Here is a 22,229-nt window from a genome sequence, read left to right as displayed (position 1 = left end):
AATTTCCACGCACAATAGTAATATGAATATATCAAATATATTTCTATTGTATTTTAAAAATCAAATGTAAAAATAATCACGGGATATTAAGAAGCATTACACAATGTAACATATGTGTTATTTCCATAACATGTGACTGGAATGGCCAGATATTTAATAAGGGTACTAAATTACACATAAAATAATAATTTACTCGGAAAACATGGCAATTTGCCTTATATGTTTCAAATACTATGAACTTTTAAGCAAATGTATTGTTTCTCTGCAAATCTCGCACTATCAATTATCAGCGTTATTCTACCAACATGGCGGACAAGAAGGAACAGAAAGAGCCGACAGCGTCTGAAAATAAGGACGAAAAAAAGAAGGAAGATGACAAACAAGAACCCATTGAAATGGTACCTTTGATCATGAGTATTTTACGGATTAATTCGCACGTAATTTGCTTGACTTCCAAGTGGTGTGTTTTCGCAATCCTAAACCATTCGATTGCGAATCCCAAACAAACATTCAAAAATGCCTTGTCATATCGAGCATGAATGTTTTTGTCTTATCATGAAGACATTAAGTTTAAGTTTGCACGTTTGATTGACAGATGTGTTGAACTTGTTTTATAGTGTATTATGGTGATCAGAGGGCAATGTGCATTCTAACAAATGAAACCCATTCAGCTTTCTTTGCCGATCATTTTCGAAGATTGATGCCATCACGTGTGTTACAACATGGTTGTGACACCTATTTTCGTGGTACGGGCCATGTCTTGTTTGAAAATTCAGAGATATGTACTTAATCAAGTGGGTGTTGCCTTTGCCACAGTGCACTTTAACATAAGTACGTTTGTCTTTATTTAAACATAATTAGATATCTTTAACTTTACGCTTGGATTACCAGTCAAACTTGAAGTTGGAAAATAGTTATGCCAGCTGGGCAACTGCAGTGACAAACCATGTGTTAGATCAGATTAGTGAACTTTTATGTGTCATTGCCTTCAGTCAGGTTTTCTGGTGGGGTTAACTTTTAAAGGAAATCGGTGTATATAGTTTGGAGCACTCATACCATTTATTTGTCAAAACTATTTGCACTAAATACAGTGTTTAACAATAGGATTATTTTGTAATCATTAATCATTTATTCCTGAACTTTGACAAGATTTTATTCTGAGTACTATTATTTTTCCAACATCCATTCACAATTTTCATTCATTATTATGCATTTCAAACATGATGTGCATTCATTCACAGCTGTGGTTTTGATTGCTGAGTATCTTAGAGTTTAGCAGGTATGGATTTGCTTTTGTAAGGTATATGATGTTATGGGTCCTGTAGTTGTTTAGGTATGAGTCGGTTGATTAAGTACACGCACACATGCACGCACTCACGCACGCACTTAATTCTAACCATGCTAACTGTCTAAAGGCCATCTGAAACATACCTCACTTGCATCACACAAACCATCATGGAATATTACCAGTAAGAAGTTACCCAGACATAAATAATCACTCTTAAAGTTCTGCCATTTTTAAAGGAGTCTCACTCATGTAGGATGTTTTTATATATATTTACCGACTTTTAGCATTTAACATGTGCCAAATATTCAGAGCAAAAGTATGCTTTACTACACTATACATGTTGTTGGTATAGCAAACTGTATTTCTTTTCTACTATGAGAAATTTAATACTTTCTTGATATACTGTAAATCATTAAATATTTGTGAACACAATATTTTTGCGGAAATTGCGAATGACTTGAGCTCGCAAAAATATCATGACGCAATTTGCTGGTAGAATGCAATAAATAATCAGCAAACAACCTGTCCTATCTTCGCTTTATTATTCACCAGTTCATATAATTAACACTAGATCTAAACAGTACATATATTAAGCAATGACAACAATACGAAGAATTAATTAGTAGCATTTCTCGTTCTCACGTGTCACATGTCAAACAATGGATACTTGAACAAAAGTTACTCAATCAGTACGTCTGATAGTCCAGGCAGGCACCAACCACACAACACATATTTCTTTGAGATTGTTTGATAGGCCGAGACCATCCAGCGGGTGTGGATAGGTTTCATGACACTTATCTGGAGATCAACAGCTTTGCCAACACTGCCTAAACTGGTCCTTCATCAGTGCCAATATATTAGAGTCATTCCATTTAATTTAATCCCTTTGAACTGTTTTCAGCTTATCTGGCCTATGCAGCAAGTGTTGTTTTTAGGAAAACATCACTGATTGCATACATATGGAAGTACTCCACTGAATGGTGTTCAAGATTAGCGGCAAACTTTAATATGTGATTGGATTTAATTCAGATAAAACTTTCAGATACAAGCAAGCTTTGAAACTGTCTAACTGAACTATGTTTTGAGAATTAGGCAAGTCGCAAAAATATCGTGATGTAAAAACGTCTGTTGGTCGCCACTCGCATAAATATCATGATGCAAAAAATTTGTGACTTACAGTAATTTCGATTAAGGCAGAAAACAAACGACCGTGTCAGACAAGAATCTTCAGTGATGCCAGCACGTGACGTAATGCAAAAAGTGCATATTATCATCTGTTGGCCCCTGTGATCTTTCACAAAAGCATTTTAGAACATATATTTACATATTTATAACATTTTACATGTGTAAAATATTGATTGATATCTTTTGTTTTAGTCCGAAGAGGACAGGCAACTCAGTGAAGAACTGGACATGCTGGTGGAAAGACTGAAGGTAGGTGTGCTTAAGTCATTAGTTGGGTCTTGTGATGATCCAGGATTAAATACTTATGTATTCATACTTTAAGTAATAAGAAGGGCTTCAGCGAATACACTATATGGTGAATATGATACCTATCCCAAATATTGGGTAATGAATATGAATGATTATTCACAAATGCAATATTGTAGTTAAGTGATTGATGCACAATATGGAAACCCCATGTTGACTGTTAATTTGTCATGGTTTTAGCCGGTTATCTGACATGACACTCAAAGTTAGTATGTAATAGACAAATAGTCCATGTTTTGCAAGTGCAAACTAACATTAGTTGCACTACTTCAAGGTTAGTACATATTCCATTTTCGTATATCTCACTTTGAAACAGGACATAAGAGCTCAAGTAAAATATGCTCCATTAAAAAATGTAAATATTTATTCTTATTCAGTTCTGTGACCACGATTAACGAATTGAATTCATGAAGGGGTACAGTTCCATTCACTAAATATGCAAGTGTATCGTAACAGTGTTAGTAGTAAGCTACTAACAGGACATTGTTGTCAGTCTTGCTGATTTGCTTGACACATCATCTATCTCAGTTGTGCAGATCAATGCTCATGATGTCAGTCATTGGATTGTCTGGTCAAGATTCATTTATTTTCAGACTATTGTCGTATAGCTGGAATCTTGTTGATTGTCTTTAAACAAGAAACATTAGTATTGAGAAAGCAGTAATTTAACCCTTCCAGATGTGGTGAAGATGTTTCATGCCACTGTTTGTGTGAATAGTGTTGTCAATCAATTTGTCAGTTTTATGTGTGTAAATGAATTCAGTTACTCATTTTGATATCCTTAGTAGTTAAACTGTCTTTGTTGAATAGTGATAGTCATCATGGTTATCACTCACAAGGTCTGGGATAGAATAGGCCTTCAGCAACCCATGCTTGCCATAATAGCGACTATGCTTGTCATATGAGGTGACTAATGGGATCGGGTGGTGAGGCTCGCTGACTTGGTTGACACATGTCATCAGTTCCCAGTTGCACAAATGGATGCTCATGTTGTTGATCACTTGGTTGTCTGGTCCAGACTTGATTATTTACAGACAGCCACCATATAGCTAGATTATTGCTGATTGCGGCATAAAACTAAATTCACTCACTATCACTATCACTCATGATGATAATTGGTTGCATCAGTTTACCCATTAATCGGAGATGCTCTCCGCATTGATCGATTATGCTGTCAGTTGCTCCATCACTATCATAAAATGCAGGACTCATTGAAGCAGATGTTAATAATTTAGAGCTTGACTGGTGGACATTTGTTCAGAAACACAGGTAACTCAAGGGATCGAAAATTATTAGTGCCATTGTACTGATGGCACAGCTAAGATTGAAACGGCTTGGTTCAATTCTCACCTGCATGCCCTTATGGCACACTTGATTTGTTTTCGAAAGTGCTTTAAATTAAAACATGTTTTCACCATTATTATCTTTCATGATTTAAAAAGATATTATGAAAAATGATCAAAGATAAAGTGTACAGGTCAGACAGCCTGCTAATAATCAATGTCTTTTCAAAGCTCTCCATTTCTATGAGTAAATAAACTAAAATACATACCTAGCATTGTTTGATTAGCCATGATTTAGCAGTGAATGTTACAACATAGTTAAACATTTACATTCACTTGAAGCCATACATGTAATGTTCTGATGTTCAGTTAAATAAACCATGAATTTATAGCACACCTGAAATGAAATGGCTCACTTCAGTTACCATGGTACATCACCATACTTTATTGCTTACAGTCATTACATGTTACATTATGTGAATTTATACATGTAAATGATAACAAACTGGAATGTCTTGGATGGCTCAAAATATCAATTTTGCAAAGGGTCTTCAGGTGTTAGGTTTCTTACTTACAGTAGCTATCTTTGCTATCTGAAATTTGAGAACAGACGATTAAGCATTCTGACTTTGCTGCAAAAGGGAGAGATCATGAACTTGAGAAGTACAAGTACTAATAAGAATTTGAATCGTATATACACATATTATTGGGATTTTTATCATATCACAGCCTTACTGTATGATTCACCTATGAAAGTGCATCGTATTCCCATGAAGATCTGGGTTCGAATTGATCTTCTCATGCTGGTTGTTAGAGGTGACTCATCTGATCGGTGGTCAGACTTGCTGACTTGCTTGACACACATTGTCATATCTCAATTATGCAGAATGATGCTCATACTGTTGATCACTGGATTGTCTGGTCTCGACTCAATTATTTACAGACTGCTGCCATATGGCAGGAATATCGCTGAATGCATTGTAAAACTAAGCTCACTCACTCACTCAGGTTGCCTGCATGTTAAATGTATGCGGTAAAAGAATAAAGCAGCTGTTGGTAAATGATGTAATGTGTTTTCCTTCAGGAATCAGATGAGAAGTTGTACAAACCTGCTTTGGAGAGTTTAAGAACTTTAATTCGGGCTTCGACAACTTCAATGACATCAGTTCCCAAACCACTGAAGTTTCTGCGCCAGCACTATGACAGCATGAAGGAAATACACGAGAAAATCAAGGACATTGAAACTAAGGTAAGTGAGACTAATCCAGGCCACCGCAGCATGCCATGTCATGCAGTGGGACAAATGAAGACAATCAGCTGATATTATGCTGCTGCTGAACTGTTTTGATTTCCAAGATGCAGAGTCACTGGGATTTCTGAAATTAGTCCATCAGTCCAAAAAGCTAATCAAGATCTTTCAGAATGACCAAACTTACCTGCTGCAATGTGCTAACTTTTAGTTAAATCAGTGGAAACCTGACAGACCCAGACTTCTTTCACTGTAATTTCTGCCCTGAAATGTTTAGATGAAGACGCAAATGATGATGTGGTTCAGCATGTTCAATATCATGTTCTTCATCTGGAAAGCTTTTGGTCAAAATCATGATGACTAGTGTATTCATGTTAGTCAGTGCTACAGACTTGCATATACATTCTGTTGAATTGATCAAGTTAATAGTGTATTCATATGTGGAGTAATTCTCAGTTTTCTGTAACTTCCATATCGCATATATTTTTTTGATTGATCCCCCCCTGTAAGATTTCAATGTTGAATTTCAGAACTTTTGTGCTGACATTGTGTCTGTTCTTGGTATGACTATGAGTGATGGCCGTGACAGTCTTCAGTATCGTCTAAAGGGTTCAAAGGAGGAGATCGGTTCCTGGGGTCATGAATATGTCAGGTAAAGGACCTTGACCTTCCACATGGCTACCATGCTGCTAAACTTTGAACAGTGCACATAGATGTATTTTGAACAGTGTCCAAATTTCACTGTTATTCTCACTCGTCTGTAAAAACAAACCAACAAAAAAAACCCCCTTTTTTTCACATGGAAATATTCGCTCTTTTTTTCCCATGCTGATTTCTCTGAGCTTTCATTATTGTTGACATCTCTGTCTTGTGATAAGCTGAACAACCAGGCATGCTTGCAGTAACGCCTTTGAACATTCATTGTTCCGGAAGTACAGTAATTAAGTTGCCGTTCCATTCCAGACATTTGGCAGGTCAGGTAGCCCAGGAGTGGCAGGATACGGATGAGAAGGACACTGAAATGCGTGAGAAACTGACCAATCTGGCCAAGGCTATTGTACCTTATCACATGGATCACAATGCAGAGGCTGAGGCTTGTGATGTTCTCATGGAGATGGAGAAACTGGATCTACTCACTGACTATGTTGACGAGAATGCCTACCCCAGAGTGTGTCTTTATCTCACAAGGTAGGAATTCATGCAGTAACCAGCACTTTGTTAATATGAGCAGTATCTTGTACATGTGAAATGTAAACATGGTCATTTGTGGTCTTGTTTGAGTTTTCGGTTCTTTAATTTTGCCTGTCTATGGTTGATGCTTCTTAATGCTGATACTCATTGAAGATCTGGGTTAGAATTGGCCTTCAACAACCCATGTCGTAAGAATCAACTAATGTGATCGGGGGTGAGATTTGCTGATTTGGTCGACACATCATCAGTGCAATGGCAGCACTTTGTGCCTTGATGTGATCACAGTGTTGAATGCACAAACGTTGATGTACAAATGTTTTATTAGCCTGACAAAGCTGTATTGTCACTTTAAACCTCAAATTGGCCTGGTGAACCCATACTGGCTTTCCAGAAAGCAGATGAATAAAATTCATTATTCTGCAAGGGCCCAGCTCACACGACATTTGGAGTATTATAAGCTATCATAACTGTGTTTTGTTACAGTCTTGCGAATATCATAGTGTTATGTATGCTTAGTAGATTAGTCCCTAAACTGATGCCAATATCATGATATATGATGACATCTGTAAATATGATTTTGAGACTGTAAGGGGTGTTATTTTTCCAGCTGTGTGCCATACGTCCCTGACCCAGAAAACATGGTGCTCCTGAAGACAGCTGTGGACCTGTACAGAAAATTCAAGCAGTTTCCCCAGGCTCTCAGGTCGGCTATGCAATTGAATGACCTGAAGCTTGTTGAAGAGATCTTCATGTCCTGCAAAGATCTGTGAGTAAATAGTTTCAGCTGTTGTCTTAATAGTTTCTTACTACTAACACAGAACTCTTGCATATCTGAAAAAATATGGGTTAAAAATGCTGAAGTCGATCTTGCCATTAGGTCAATTTGATGAAATCGCAAGTCAACCAGTTCTCATCAGTAACATAAACAAAAATGTACTGATTTTTAGAATACACTTCAAATAACTGAAAATCAATCCTGTGGAAAGCTAAGGCTGTGATGATATATCGTAGTATCGATAATCGTGATACTTTATCAGACAATAAATATATTGATACTCTTTTCATATCGTGATAAGCATTGTTGACCTTATAATTTTTAATTTTCATTAGAAATTGACGGTTGTGTCAAAATTTACACTGTTAGTCGAGATCAAAATATATGTTTTTAAAGAAAATAACTAAAGGTAGCATATCGTGATGTGAATCGATTCATTCTACGATAACCTGATATGTATCGTATCGTGAATTTTCTGTATCATCACACTTCTTTGTAAAGCATTCTTTTTTATTTACATTCAGAGGTCCAATTTTGCCAACTTATAAACTTTTTGTAATTGTTTGTTTTCAAAATGCTTTAAATGCATAGGACCTAATATTTACAAGGACTAGGTGCACATGTATGTGGAGGTAGTGGGGTAGCCTAGTGGTTAAAGTGTTCGCTGGTCACGCCAAAAGCCCAGGTTCGATTCCTTACTGGGGTACAGTGTGTGAATCTTATGTTAGGTATCCCAAACTGTGATATTGTTGGCAATATTGCTAAAAGCAGCATATAAAGCTAAACACATTGTACATGGATATATATTATTGCCCACATGTGTTGTCATGGATATCTATATGAGTCTATTGTTGTCAGATTGGGCATACAGTGAATTGTTGACATTCCACTTGTACTGTGTTGATATGCACCTTGCAAACTAAGTTCATCATACATCATATACACCCAAACTGTTCTGTAAACTGAGTCCAATCCTGGCAGTTTATGCTTGTGTAGCTTTACGGATATATGGCTAGAATGAATAAGTGAATTGTCTCGCAATAGGAGAGTCTTGTATTACTGAAAGTAGTTGAGTGAGTGAGTTTAGTTTTACGCCACACTCAGCAATATTCCAGCTATATGGCGGCGGTCTGTAAATAATCAAATCTGGACCAGACAATACAGTGATCAACAACATGAGCATCGATCTGCGCAATTGGGAACCAATGACGTGTCAACCAAGTCTGCGAGCCTGACCATCCAGTCCCGTTAGTTGCCTCTTACGACAAGCATGGGTTACTGAAGGCCTATTCTACCCCAGGACCTTCACAGGTCGAAAGTAGTTGACTTATCTAACCCATGTATTATATATGTTAATCTTTTCAGCCATCTGGTTATTTTTGTGGAAATGTTAATGAATTTGCACAGCAGAACATTTGACAAGTTTGAAAAGAAAACTAGTGAGTCTTTTCTACTCACCCAAAAATAAACTACTAATCTGTATTATTATCCTCTGCAACACGTTTTCTGGGGGTATTAAAATGCACTCCATCTATGCATCCCTTTGTCTGTGCATTTGTCTTTTCCAGAGCGGAACCTCAAAACCGTTCACTATGTCTTTACCAAACTTTACACAGAGATAAATTTGGTGATGTACTGGTAGTTTCCATGGCAACAAGTTCGACTTTAACTGAATTTGGTGGTGGTGTTCTTTTCCGGAGTAGAGCTGTAAAACTTTTCAATGTTTCTTCACCAAACTTGGCACATAGATTGGTCTGTTGTACTTTTTGTTGTTTTTAGGTCTAGGTAATAGAATTATGATTGTTGCATCCAGGGTACTAATGGAGATTTATCAAAGCATATACCTTGGATATTATCAAGGATGTTTCCTCTTAGTGTAATTGCTATACTTACAGGACAATTCAGAAACAGCTAGCATACATGCTAGGTCGCCAGCAGATATTTCTGGAGTTGAATGATGATATGGAAGAATTTGATGAACTGATGGAAATCATGTCCAATGCTCACCTGAACAACAACTTTTTAGCTCTTGCAAGGGAGGTAAGTTCATTTTAACAAGCCATCATGTACTCTCATTCATTACCTGCATATTGTACTGCCCATGAGTGTTGTCATGGTAACTATGTGTTGCTATGTTGTCAGATTGGGCAAAGAGTACTTGTTGACATTCCACTTGCATTGTATCAACATATATACTCTGCAAACTAAGATCAGCATACATATCTATTTGACATGTGTATTGTTTGCACTGTGAACATGTGATAAGTCAGGAAAGCTTAGCAAACTGCAAAGCTACTTTTGGTCCGTGGTTACATGTTATGTAAACCTAGTTTTGTAAGTGAAAATACAGGTGCAGTTTGGAAGTTATTTTTGAGAACTTGAAAATGATTATGATTTGTTTTTGCAGTTGGACATCATAGAAGCCAAGGTACCAGAGGATATATACAAAAGTCATCTTGAGCCAAATCGTAAGTGGAACTGAAAATTTTGTCTGCCATTTTGTGAAGAAAAAGCCCACAGCCTCTGTATCTGAATAAATTACAATCCACAGTGTCGCGTTGTGATGTATGTGTAGCATATTTCAATAACGATTTACAATACCTGTCACTTCATTTAGGTTCTTCAATTGGTCCATCCAATGTGGACTCAGCCCGCCAAAACCTGGCATCTTCGTTTGTCAATGGGTTCGTCAATGCTGCATTTGGCCAAGACAAGCTTCTTATGGAAGATGGAAACAAATGGCTCTATAAGAACAAGGAACATGGTATGCTGAAATTTCATGTGAAGTTTAACAAAATAGAATCTCACTGGTGTGTTTCATCCTAGTCACAATGTTAAGAAGGTTGATTCTTTAGAAATTTTATTTGTGTCTGAAAACCTACATGTAAATTATTCAACATAAGAACTATAATGGGGACGGCTTGACTTATATTTGTAATTGAACACTAGCGTGTATGTTTGTTCAAAATTAGACAAATTTTGAAATGAAGGAACATGGAGGCCTTTTTATACTGTACTGTTAGAATTCTTTTGTGAAGATGAGATATGGAATGTTTACAAACATCAATTATTTTTCATTTTATGATGTCTGAACTTGGATCTGCTTGTAGGTATGCTGAGTGCAACAGCATCTCTCGGTCTGATTCTTCTGTGGGATGTTGATGGAGGTCTCACCCAGATTGATAAATATCTCTACTCTGCAGAGGATCATATCAAGGTAGGTGCAGACAGTCCCTTTATGATCTGGGAACAGGCATGTAGTAAGTCTGTGATAGGCGACTTGAGAGACTGTTTGGTTTGTTGAATTGATGATGACGTACCAGTTTGCCTTCACTCTATGTGTGGGTCGCAGCCCAGAGGAAGGTTCTGGTCATGTAGCTGGAATATTGCTGAGCATGGTGCTGCATGCATGCACACACTCAGACATGCAGACAATCCCAGACACACACACCTATGACATCTAAATGGATGAGACTGTTCTTGAACTTGTTTGGTAATTTATGATTAATATGTTCTGAATCCCAATCAGCAGTACGTTCATATCACTATGATCGACTATGTAATTACAACAGATCATAAGATTCTGAACGCTTTGTGGATCGGGTCACTGGTCATATGTATGTGCAGTGCTGCTGAAAGAGACCAGTATGCAGGCAAAATGTGTATGGGTTAGAGGTAGTAATGAAAATGTGAAAATGATCAGAATATAGATTGTGTATATATATAACGGTAACATGTCTGTGTTCATGGTGTAGGCTGGTGCCCTTCTAGCATGTGGTATTGTCAACTCTGGAGTGAGGAATGAGTGTGACCCGGCCCTGGCCCTGCTGACTGACTATGTTGTACACACCAGCAATGTAATGAGGATAGGAGCCATAGTGGGGTAAGTATTGCTTGGGATTCTTGTTTTAGTAATCAAATATCAACTTCAACCTTTCAATAATAATAATAATAATGGACATTTGTGAAGTGCTTGTAATGACACACTTTTCTTGTGTATGCTTAAAGCGCTAAGACATCATTACCCCTGTTAACCCAAGCTGCATGTTAGAAGGTTAACAGTCATGTGTGTTGTCCCACCGGGTACCCATTCACTGCTTGCTTTTCACACTGGGTACCCATTCACTGCTTGCTTTTCAGTTGATGTAACTGATTTCATAGCTGCAGTCGGTTGATTTGAATTGGTCACATTTAGTTTCATTCATCTGTTTACTCTATCGTCATGACTTTTGTCTCTTTAATTGAGTTGATTCGGTGTCATAACTCTTGTATTTTCATTGGAATGAGTCATGAATCGAAACTGCTTTCATTCCAGTTGCATTAATCAGATAGCTGAGGCTTGTCAGTCAAAATTATCAAACATCATATCTACATCCTTTTCAATCCTCAATATGTGACTATGTCCAGACCAGTTTACTGAATTACAGATGTCAGTGTGATTCTCCAATGCCAAAACACATTGACTTTACTAGCTGTAAGTTGACATGTGTCTGTTTTTTTCCAGTCTTGGTTTGGCATATGCTGGTTCAAACCGTGAAGATGTGCTCAGTCTTATTCTGCCAGTGTTGGGAGAGACAAAGTCGTCAATGGAGGTTCGTTTTATGCTGCATGTTCTTTTGCTAATATCCATCTTACATTGAGATGGCAGTCATTTCTTTGTAGGGTGTTACAGGGGTTTTTTAAAACTCAGCTGTATTTTTGAAGTACAAAAAGCCCATACAAACTTAAATAACATGTTAACCAAACTCAAATTGTCTACTACGTTTGAATTAAATATTGATTTCAATCAACTCGGGAAAATGCATTTTCCTGTGTTTTCTCAAATTTAAGTAAAAACTGTACCTAAGTCAAAACACAAACATAAGTTTGTTTCAAGAAATCTCGGCATGACACTTGAAGTGATTGACTAGTGTTATTGCATGTTCCTTTTTTAAGAACATGTTAGTTTTATTCCAAAAAGGCCATCTTCAATAAGATTGGAGGTCATCATTACATCTTTTAGAGTGCCCATATGTGTTGTCATGGTTACAGTAATGTTTCTGTGTTGTCAGACTGGGCATAGAATAAATAGTTGACATTCCACTTGCACTGTTTGTATAAACTTTGCAAACTAAATTCAGCAAACATATGTTCTGTCTGTGAAAGATAATTAACTAAGGTATTCAAGGCTATTTATTTGCTATTTCTGCATCTTCCCTAATCACTTCCAGTGACAAACATGACAGAAGGGCGCATATGTTTTGACTTTGTTAAATACTCTGGGTATATATTTGATTATTCAAATTGTCCTGACCTGATCAAAGTTAACTTGATAATGGTGTTGCTCTCAAAATATTCTATGAAGAAACAAGAACTTATTGTATACAATATGTTAAGTGATTTGTTTCATAAATTTGAGGCCCATGACTATTGAATGGTTAGAATTGTTTCTTGTTCTTTGGTTGGTTAGTTGGTTGGTTGGTTATGGATGGGTTTCAAACATCCCCAAGAAGATGATTAACCATCTCTTACAAATGTATATTTAAGGAAAGAGTTCACACTGCCAGAACATATACTGTCTTCAATGCATGTTGGAAAGGTTCACCTCTGTATCAAGAATCATCCTTACAGTTGCCCAGAAAGTGTTGTCATGGTTACACTAATGTTTCTGTGTTGTCAAATTGGGCATAGAATAAACTGTTGACATTCCACTTGCACTGTTTGTATAAACTTTGCAAACTAAGTTCATCAAACACAATTGAAGATCCACCAAGGTGAGTTTTGCCTCTTACTCATGATCATGTTCTGCAATAAGTGCTGACAGTATAAAGATGGGAGTTGTTGTTTGCAGGTGATTGGTATGGCTGCCTTGGCTTGTGGCATGATATCAGTTGGAAGTTGCAATGGAGATGTAACATCTACAGTTCTACAGACAATGATGGAGAGGTCTGAAGCAGATCTCAAGGACACATATTCAAGATACCTGGCTCTTGGGCTTGCATTAACTTATTTAGGTAAGATGCTGGGGTATGATTTTGTGGTTTGTTATAGTACCTGCTCCAGGTGTGACCAAGGGAATTAATCAGGTTTTGCTGTCACTGAAGAAGACAATTCCTTATCAGTAGATCGAGAGGAATATTCATACCCAACATGGGGAGCAAGGGTTGATGTACCCTCTGTGTATGTTTGTTTGTTTGCTGAAGATGAACAAACATGGAGGGTACATCAACCCTTGGACCCATTGGACCGATGAATAAGGTATTTATCTTAAACACCTCAATGTTAATTTTGAAATGCTTGAAGCATGGGTATCAAATTGTACATTTAGGCCAACCTGTGTGAATCAGATGATTTGAATCATGCACCTTGCTGTTTTTCCACGCATATTGTCTTAGTAAAATCACCATGGTGTAATTCCCCTTATTATTCACCGGAAGTGCATTTAACGTTTTGTCAGAATGTATTTCTTGGAATGCAAGGTAAATTTTTTCGTAGCCATCGCTAAGTTTTGCAGACGCCTCAAGAAAAACAAATTTTGATTTATCTTCCTTCCATCGATTTGTATTCTCAAAACATCCTGTAATTTCAGTGCATCATGCATGGTTAAATGTTGTTTGAGATGCGGAAGTACTACCATTAAGTACCAAATGAGTTGCCATTGGCAGCAGGGTACATTGCAATGTACCTCGCATGTAAGCGGTGTACATTGTAAATAACAGAAGAGCGCTTAGCCAATCAGAAAATGGGATTTGTGTGCGAGGTAAGATAAAGTACTATGCAATAGGTTTTGAAAGATGTTTGCTTTTTAATGACAGTTTCATCTATGGACTTTGGCAGTAGGATAGTAGGCAGTGTCCGTTTGTCACACCGATTACCCAGGTTCGATTCCCTCATGGAAATAATATGGGCAGCCTATTTCTAGTGTCCCAAGCCATGATGTTGCTGGAATATTGCTTTTGGTGGTGTAAAGTCATATTCACTCACTCACTCACTCACACACACATGCACTCACAAACTCACTCATAAACTTATGAAGCTAATTTCTTTTCCGCTTTTTTAAGCTTCCTCATCAGGTACATGATGGAGCCATAATTAGCTCTGAAGCACTGTAAAGAATTAAAGTTATGGTATATATAAAAGTAAAACATGTGTTCTTGTATTAGATATGTTTCTGGTTATCTTTTAGAAGTGATGTTTTATGTCCACTGTTTCTTTTTGAAGGGAAACAAGACTCTGTGGATGCCACACTTGTAGCTCTGGAGGTTGTAGGAGAACCACTTAAGTCAATGGCTACCATGCTGGTTGATGTATGTGCATATGCAGGTATGTACTAAATATACTGATGATGTTTATGGGAGATGATGAGTTACTGGTGTTCCTGGACAAGGTCATAGTTGCACAGCAGCTAATTATCCCAAGATTTTTGTATCTGATAAATATATACATAGGCATGTACAAATATGTGCTTTCTTCCATTTTTGGTAATACTCCAATTAAAAAAAAGTCACAGGGACCAAAGAAATGGGAACTTAATAAATCTAATGCATTTTGTAATCACATGACCTTGTGGTACTTGCCTTTAATTGTGTCCAAATGCTACCAAAATTCAGTTGGTGTTGGTGTCACACCAAGAGATTGGAAGAAATCACTAGTTGTAATTTGGGAAGGTTGATGTTTTGCCCTTCATAATTACAACAACTTAGGTGGTCTTTTCAAGGCTAGTCTTGCAAAAGAAAAAAAAGCACCTAGATTTTAAACTTCATGTATTGTATGAAGTAGAGAACAGGTGTATAGACTACAAGGCACAGATATATTGTTTGATAAAGCTTGTTGGTGTAAGTAAAGTATGTTTATTCATGACTTTCAGGCACTGGTAATGTCCTGAAGATTCAACATCTGTTACATATATGCTCGGAACATGATGACTCTAAGGATCAGGTATAGTAAAACATTCAGTTAATAGTTATTGCAAAATGAATATCAGGGATGTCAATTTTCCAGAAATCGTTTAAGTATTGTGTTATACATATGGCATTCTATGTTTTTACATATCATACCTAGGCCTTGGACTCTTGCATGGACAGACAAATGTTGATGTTTCATCCATGTGATTGCTTCGAAATTGAGACCCTAGAAAGATGTGATGTATGGCACCTCTCTTTCTCCCTCTTCCTCCTCCCATCCACCAATGGTGATTCCTGGTTATAGTTGATAACAGGTAGTGAACATGTGATCAGCTGGTCAGAGTCTAGATTTTCGTAGCTCTCTTAGCGCTAAGATAAGTCATAATAAAAATCTAGCCCCTGGCTTGTACCTTGGTTTGCTGTATCATTGTCTGTTGATGACTTGGATTGTTGCTCACAATATCAACCACTAGGTTATCTTGTCCTGACTCAGTTACTTGAAGGTTGTTATCACAAAGTGTTCCTATAGCTGAGTGTAGCAATAAACAATAGCCTCATTGACAACCAATATTCATTTCTCATCTCCTTGAAGTGTAGTCAGAGTAAATAGTCACTGCAATGTTATATGTTTGCATATTGTGATGTATGCTTACAATGGTATCTGTTCAAGGATAACAATGAGAAGAAGGAAGACAAAAACAAGAAGAAGGATGAGAAGAAGGAAAAGGAGAAGGAGCCAGCAGGTCCTGACCTCTCAATACAGCAAGGTAGTTTGACTGTCACTGACATCTGGCAGTCTTGTAAATCCTCTTTGACCAAATTTCTGTACTGACCAGAATAAGTTGGGTTATGTATGTTTGCACATATTTTGCTGTGTGGAAGTGTGGTATGAAGCCTAAGTGTCCGCTCGTCATGCTGAAGATTTGGGTCTGTTACCCCATGTGGATACTATATGTGAAGTCCATTTCTGATCTCTCAGAGTGAGATGATCATGTTTTGCCCATATGTGTTGTCATGGTTACAGGAATGTTTCTGTGTTGTCAAATTGGGCATAGAGTAAACTGTTGACATTCCACTTGCAGTGTTTGTATAAACCTTGCAAACTAAGTTCAACGAACATGCACTCTATTTCAAATGAAACAGAAAAGACTTTCAGCTCTTGAAAGCATGGTCTTTGTACTCAGGATTATTGTTTTGTCATCATGTAATTTCTGGTCAGTGATGTTCATATGTATTTATTTTCAGGCATAGCAGTTTTAGGTATTGCTCTCATATCTATGGGTGAAGAAATTGGAGCAGAAATGTCATTCCGAGCATTTGGGCATTTGGTGAGTATTGATATAACTTTTCAGTTGACGTTGATAATGTTTCAGTTTGCAGATGAAATTCCTGTTCACTGCCTCCTTTGCAAAGGGATGAGAGTTAGAGAATCTCACCTGAGTGTCAGATATATCTACACAAATTCATAAAACTTTTAACGATATTTGATATATTTCAAGTACAAAAACACAAGGATAATATTTAATTAATGATGAATTCTATGAGACACTTGAGATAGTAAACATTTCATGAAGTATAGTCATATAGTTGCCACATTAATTCCATTATAACATCAAGGTGAGCATTAAAATTTCAGCGATAACTGTGAGGGACTGCTTGGTCTCACACAAGTACTAATGTTGACATTTTAGGAGAATTGAAAATAAATTCTGATACATGGTGACCAATGTTTAAAGCACCTGATTGTTGCAGTTACGGTATGGAGAGATGTCAATCAAGAGAGCCGTGCCTCTTGCGCTTTCCTTGATCTCCGTGTCCAACCCCAAGCTGCAGATCCTAGACACACTCAGCAAGTTCTCTCACGACAATGACCCTGAAGTAGCTCACAACTCCATCCTTGCCATGGGTATCACAGGAGCAGGTCAGTCCATAAACTTGCTTTATCTTTGTGGGATACTTCTTGCTGGTGTGGTTGGGTGGCCTTGTGATGAAAGTATCTGCTTCTCGCTCTTAAGTTCCAGGTTAGATTCCCTACGTGAGCACCATATGTGGACATCTCTAGTGTCCCTGCCATGTTACTACTGGATGATTTCTAAAATTCAGTTTATTCATTCTTGGCCTATATGGTCACTATGCACCATTTTTTCCCTTGAACTTAATTGCTGGATGTAGATACGAATTCTGATTATTATGATCCTCAGGGATCCTCATTAAGAGAAACCATCCTCTGAGCATGAGCAACATATGCTTAATAATTGCTGAGTTTTAAAGTGTATTAACTGAGCTCTGAGCGTAACTTTTCTCATTGCTCTTTGGCTAAAATATGTCCAGCACAATGCCAAACTTCATTTCGTTTACAAGAGAAAACTTTTGTCCACTGTTCAAAGAGTCCAGACGGTGTTTTCAGAGGGACATTTTTGAACTGGAACTGATCTGACTGGATTGAACAGAAGTTTGCTAGCCTCTTGGGACTAAAGGCTGAAAAATATATATTAATTCTTACAGCAGTATTATTCAGATACTTTGATTTTCTGGCTCGGCACTTTTACTTTGAATTCTCATGTTGATGGTCTTATTCACCGGTCATGATCACTTGTATGATTGCAGGAACAAATAACGCTCGCCTTGCAGCCATGTTGCGACAACTTGCTGTGTACCATGCTAAGGATCCCAACAATTTCTTCATGGTGCGATTGGCTCAAGGTTTGACTCACCTGGGTAAAGGCACCCTCACTCTGTGCCCCTACCACAGTGACAGGGCTCTCATGAGTCCTGTAGCTGTTGCTGGCTTACTGGCTGTCTTGGTGTCAGCTTTAGATGTCAAAACAAGTAAGTTTCCATGCTTCCTTGAAAACTGACAAATGAAAGTCTTCAGTAACACATGCTTGTCACAGGAGGCGACAAATGGGATTGGGTGGTCAGACATGCTGACTCCCTGATGCATATATGTTCTTTGATGATACATAATTCATTTGGATTTGCATTGTGATAGTTCTGATAGATTTATTACTTTTATTGGCAGATGATCTTGTTACTGCCCATAAGTGTTGTCATGGTTACAGCAATGTTTCTGTGTTGTCAAACTGAGCATAGAGTAAATTGTTGACATTCCACTTGCACTGTTTGTATAAACCTTGCATACTAAGTTCAACAAACATACAGTGGTAAATGGTTCATTTGGACATTACCATGAATAACTGAAACAGTTAATTGTGCTGTGCATAGACATTTTTAATTGACATGTATCACTTTTAACAGTCATTACCCAGTCTTTTCAGTTTAAGATAATACAGTTGCTTTTATGTGTAATAATGTTTTGTGTTGACTGACACACTGAAAAAAATTCAAAATTATATACATCCCACTTGGTTTAACCCATGGGTGGTGGAACCCGAGAAGACACCGGGGTTAGAATAGGCCTCCAGCAACCCATACTTGCCATAAGAGGCGACTATGCTTGTCGTAAGAGGTGACTAATGGGATCAGGTGGTCAGACTCGCTGACTTGGTTGACACGTCATCGTTTCCCAATTGCACAGATCGATTGCAGTTGATCACTGGATTGTCTGGTCCAGACTTGATTATTTACAGACCGCCGCCAGGTGGTGGAGTTGGTAGTCTAGTGGTTACTGTGTTCACACTCCTCATGTCTGATACTGGGTTCTATTCCGTGCATGGGTACGATGTCTACAGCCATTGTTAGAATATTGCTTATAGCAGTGAAAGATCATACTCACTCTCACTCATTCACTATTAATAAGAATAGCTTAATGTTTAAAAATATACTTGCCCACGTGTTGTCATGGTTACTGTAATGTTTCTGTGTTGTCAAACTGGGCATAAATTAAAATGTTGACATTCCACTTGCACTGTTTGTATGAACTTTGCAAACTAAGTTCAGCATACATTCCTCTTATTGTTATTAATATGACGATAATTACATTGGATGTATGGTTTGAATGAATGACCATAAGGAGAAATGTTCAATCTTCAACCATGTCTATCCAAACCATATTAAAACATGATAGGCACACGCAGGCATGCACGCATGAAAGCAGACAGCACGTACCACTGTGTGAATGCTACAATCTTGATCACAGTGTTAGACTCCATACACTTCAATCCTCCCATCACTTTTGTTACGTCTGTTGCAGTAATTCTGGGCAAGTCTCACTATGTCCTGTACCACCTTGTTGCTGCTATGCAGCCTAGGATGTTGGTCACGTTTGATGAAGATCTTCGACCTCTGGCAGTGTCTGTCCGAGTTGGCCAGGTAACAATTTCTTCTGTTGTCTAAGTTCATCTTTGAAATGATTTCTTAGTGAGAATGGTCGCTGGTGTTGTGATTTACATTCTTTTATTCAGTTATAATGAATCAAGGATGAAACGCAATGTGAAAGTTGCGACCTGTAGGTGAAAGCTATCCATTCTGAACTGAATTTTGGCATCATGACTATTGGGATATTTTTATGAGATTGTCCTGTCTTGACATTAATAACAACATTGAACTGCCCCCAAGATCATGGATCCAGACCTTTTTGTTCTGTATGTGATGTTGACTTAGGTCCAGTCCTAAACTGTGGCAGAACTGGGCCATTGTGTCAGAGCACCAGATGACATTTCACTTTAAGGTTGCTGTAACATATGTCTCACATTTTCTCTTTGTCTGCCCTATACAGGCTGTAGATGTTGTTGGACAAGCTGGGAAACCTAAGACAATCACAGGCTTCCAGACACACACCACACCGGTATTGCTAGCGTATGGAGAGAGGGCAGAACTAGCCACAGATGAATGTATCCTTTGTTAGTTCAAATGACAGCTCTTGGAATATTGTGGTACTTGTACTTTAATTGGTATGGGGTTAGCCTAGTGGTTAAAGGCTTCACTAGTCATGCTGAAGGCCTGTGTTTGATTCACAACATGGGTACGATGGGGGAAGCCTATATCTGGTGTCTCCCAGCCATCATTTTGCTGGAATATTGCTAAAAGCAACATAAGATTACACTTGTTCATTCATTCTTACCTCCAGGGTTCAACTTGATCTGAGGCATTGTGTACCTTTGTTAACAGAATCCTCTTACAAAAGAGAAATAAGGTGTTGAAATTAGTGGATGAATGTACTTAATCATAGGAAGAGTCATGGCACGAAGAGTGTTTATGTAGACAACTACCAAACAAAGGCAGACAACTCTGCATTGTTTTGTTTGCTTTCGGTGGTGTCATACTCATATTCTAGATTTATTTGTTACAGTCTGTGCTCATGGGTGTAAATCAAAGTCTGTTTCAACTAAATGATGTTAAGCTTTTGATAGCCCTTGCATGTTAAGGTATGGGATCATCTTAGCACTAAACTCATTTTGTTGAACAGGACAGTTGATTATACAGTGGAAACTGAGAAAACCAGCATCTGACCAGTCTAGGAAGTTGACATCACTGGCATAAAATCTCAGTCCTGTCCATGGCTTGTACATTTATCATCAGTTCTACAATCTGGCACATTGTCTAACTCTGATTGTTTCTTAGTCCCGATGAGTGCTGGTGAAGACCGCTTCCACAGTATAGGCTTCTACCCACGTTAAACTGACTTAAGATGTGGAACATTGTCTAATTATTTCTTCAGTCCCGATGAGTGCTGGTTTAGACAGCTTCAGCAAGATGTGGCACATTGTCTAACTCTGATTGTTTCTTAGTCCCGATGAGTGCTGGTGAAGACAGCTTCCACAGTATAGGCTTCTACCCACGTTAAACTGACTTAAGATGTGGAACATTGTCTAATTATTTCTTCAGTCCCGATGAGTGCTGGTTTAGACAGCTTCAGCAAGATGTGGCACATTGTCTAACTCAGATTATTTCTTCAGTCTTGATGAGTGCTAGTTTAAACAACCTCCACTGTGTAGGGTTCTCGCCACATTAGACTGAGGTAAGATGTGACTAATGGACTCTGAAAATTAAACAACAATCCCAATCATTATTTCCTTAACTGGTGTAAGATCTTCCTCTCACACCAATCATGGAAGGTTTCGTTATCCTGAGGAAGAATCCTGACTACAGTGAATGAGAAGACTTGACGCTGATGTATGAGTGCTGTATCGTCCAGAAGACCTGATAGGTTATTTATACTGAAAATCTCGACCGTTCTAGAGCCATTGTTCTGTTGCTTTTGTGAACCTAGTTCTGTCTGAAAGCAACAGCTTGTTGACTGGTCTATACTCCACAGTGGTGTAGGTCGGGTGCTGTCTTTACCACTGGCTTCTTATTACTTCTTGTTGAGTATCACTGAGTGATAAGGCCACTGTGAACCAAGATCCCAGACCTAGCTGCGATGGTTGTCAACCAAGGATGTCAAATGAGTTTGTATGAATGACTAAAAACTGGTCATGCTTGTTAATCTTTGTGTAACTTGGAACATTTCATTGTACATTGTTTGAGATATGATCATGTCATCACTTTATGTATAAAATGCCATGTATAAAATATTGAAATATCAACATTGGTCTTGTTGATTTATTATCTCCTACAAGGTATGCATTAATACAGAAAAAAAGTCAACCAAAATATACAATCAGAATTAAAGCAGAAAGTATCCCTTCAAAGGGGGTTTGGGTGTCTGTTGTTTCTTCTTCTGATTTTCGATATGATGCCAATTAATATACTGTTTGCGACAGTGCAAGTGAACTTTGCATCCTGCTTCCACACTGATGTCATCACCTCACTGAGCACTGGCAGCACTGATACCACAGCCCCCAACTGATAGATTTTCACAATGTTATGGCCATTATCAAGTCTTTTCAAATGTAACTGACACTTGAATAAGTGTTCTATAGTTGTGGCCTGAAAGAAAAAGGTGGTACAATTCACACTGGCGTTTATATATCAGAAAAGTTGAAAAGTGATAAGTAGTTGATAAGTAAATATTAATTGCCCTTAAAACATTTTTTTCCTCAGTTTTAAGTATTTTGCTAATGTATTGGAATATCATAAGACATTAAATTTATGTTTTATTATGAAAATGAATGTTGAGAGATAATAATATCATATCTGTTCATATTTCGATGCTTTTTGAGAGATT

The 22,229-nt window shown here is 37.8% G+C and overlaps 1 protein-coding gene across 1 annotated transcript; it reads left to right on the top strand.

The window, feature by feature from the left end:
- The first annotated feature begins 106 nt into the window (after window positions 1-106).
- Window positions 107-21,648, top strand: LOC137261854 (26S proteasome non-ATPase regulatory subunit 2-like). The gene is made up of 22 exons (XM_067799656.1): window positions 107-398; window positions 2,666-2,722; window positions 5,147-5,311; window positions 5,842-5,963; window positions 6,275-6,499; window positions 7,110-7,268; window positions 9,173-9,317; window positions 9,685-9,745; window positions 9,895-10,041; window positions 10,388-10,494; window positions 11,033-11,160; window positions 11,782-11,869; window positions 13,108-13,270; window positions 14,478-14,579; window positions 15,124-15,194; window positions 15,831-15,927; window positions 16,406-16,488; window positions 16,913-17,081; window positions 17,768-17,989; window positions 19,314-19,432; window positions 19,839-19,953; window positions 21,151-21,648. Exons 1-22 carry the CDS (start codon window positions 306-308, stop codon window positions 21,216-21,218), a joined length of 2,706 nt encoding a protein of 901 aa, XP_067655757.1. The 5' UTR covers window positions 107-305; the 3' UTR covers window positions 21,219-21,648.
- The last annotated feature ends 581 nt before the right edge of the window (window positions 21,649-22,229 follow it).

This window comes from Haliotis asinina, chromosome 14, assembly GCF_037392515.1.
Source record: "Haliotis asinina isolate JCU_RB_2024 chromosome 14, JCU_Hal_asi_v2, whole genome shotgun sequence".
NCBI classification, from domain to species: Eukaryota; Metazoa; Mollusca; class Gastropoda; order Lepetellida; family Haliotidae; genus Haliotis; species Haliotis asinina.
The sequence above is the reverse complement of the archived record's forward strand: the minus strand, read 5'-3'. Positions and strand labels throughout refer to the sequence as shown.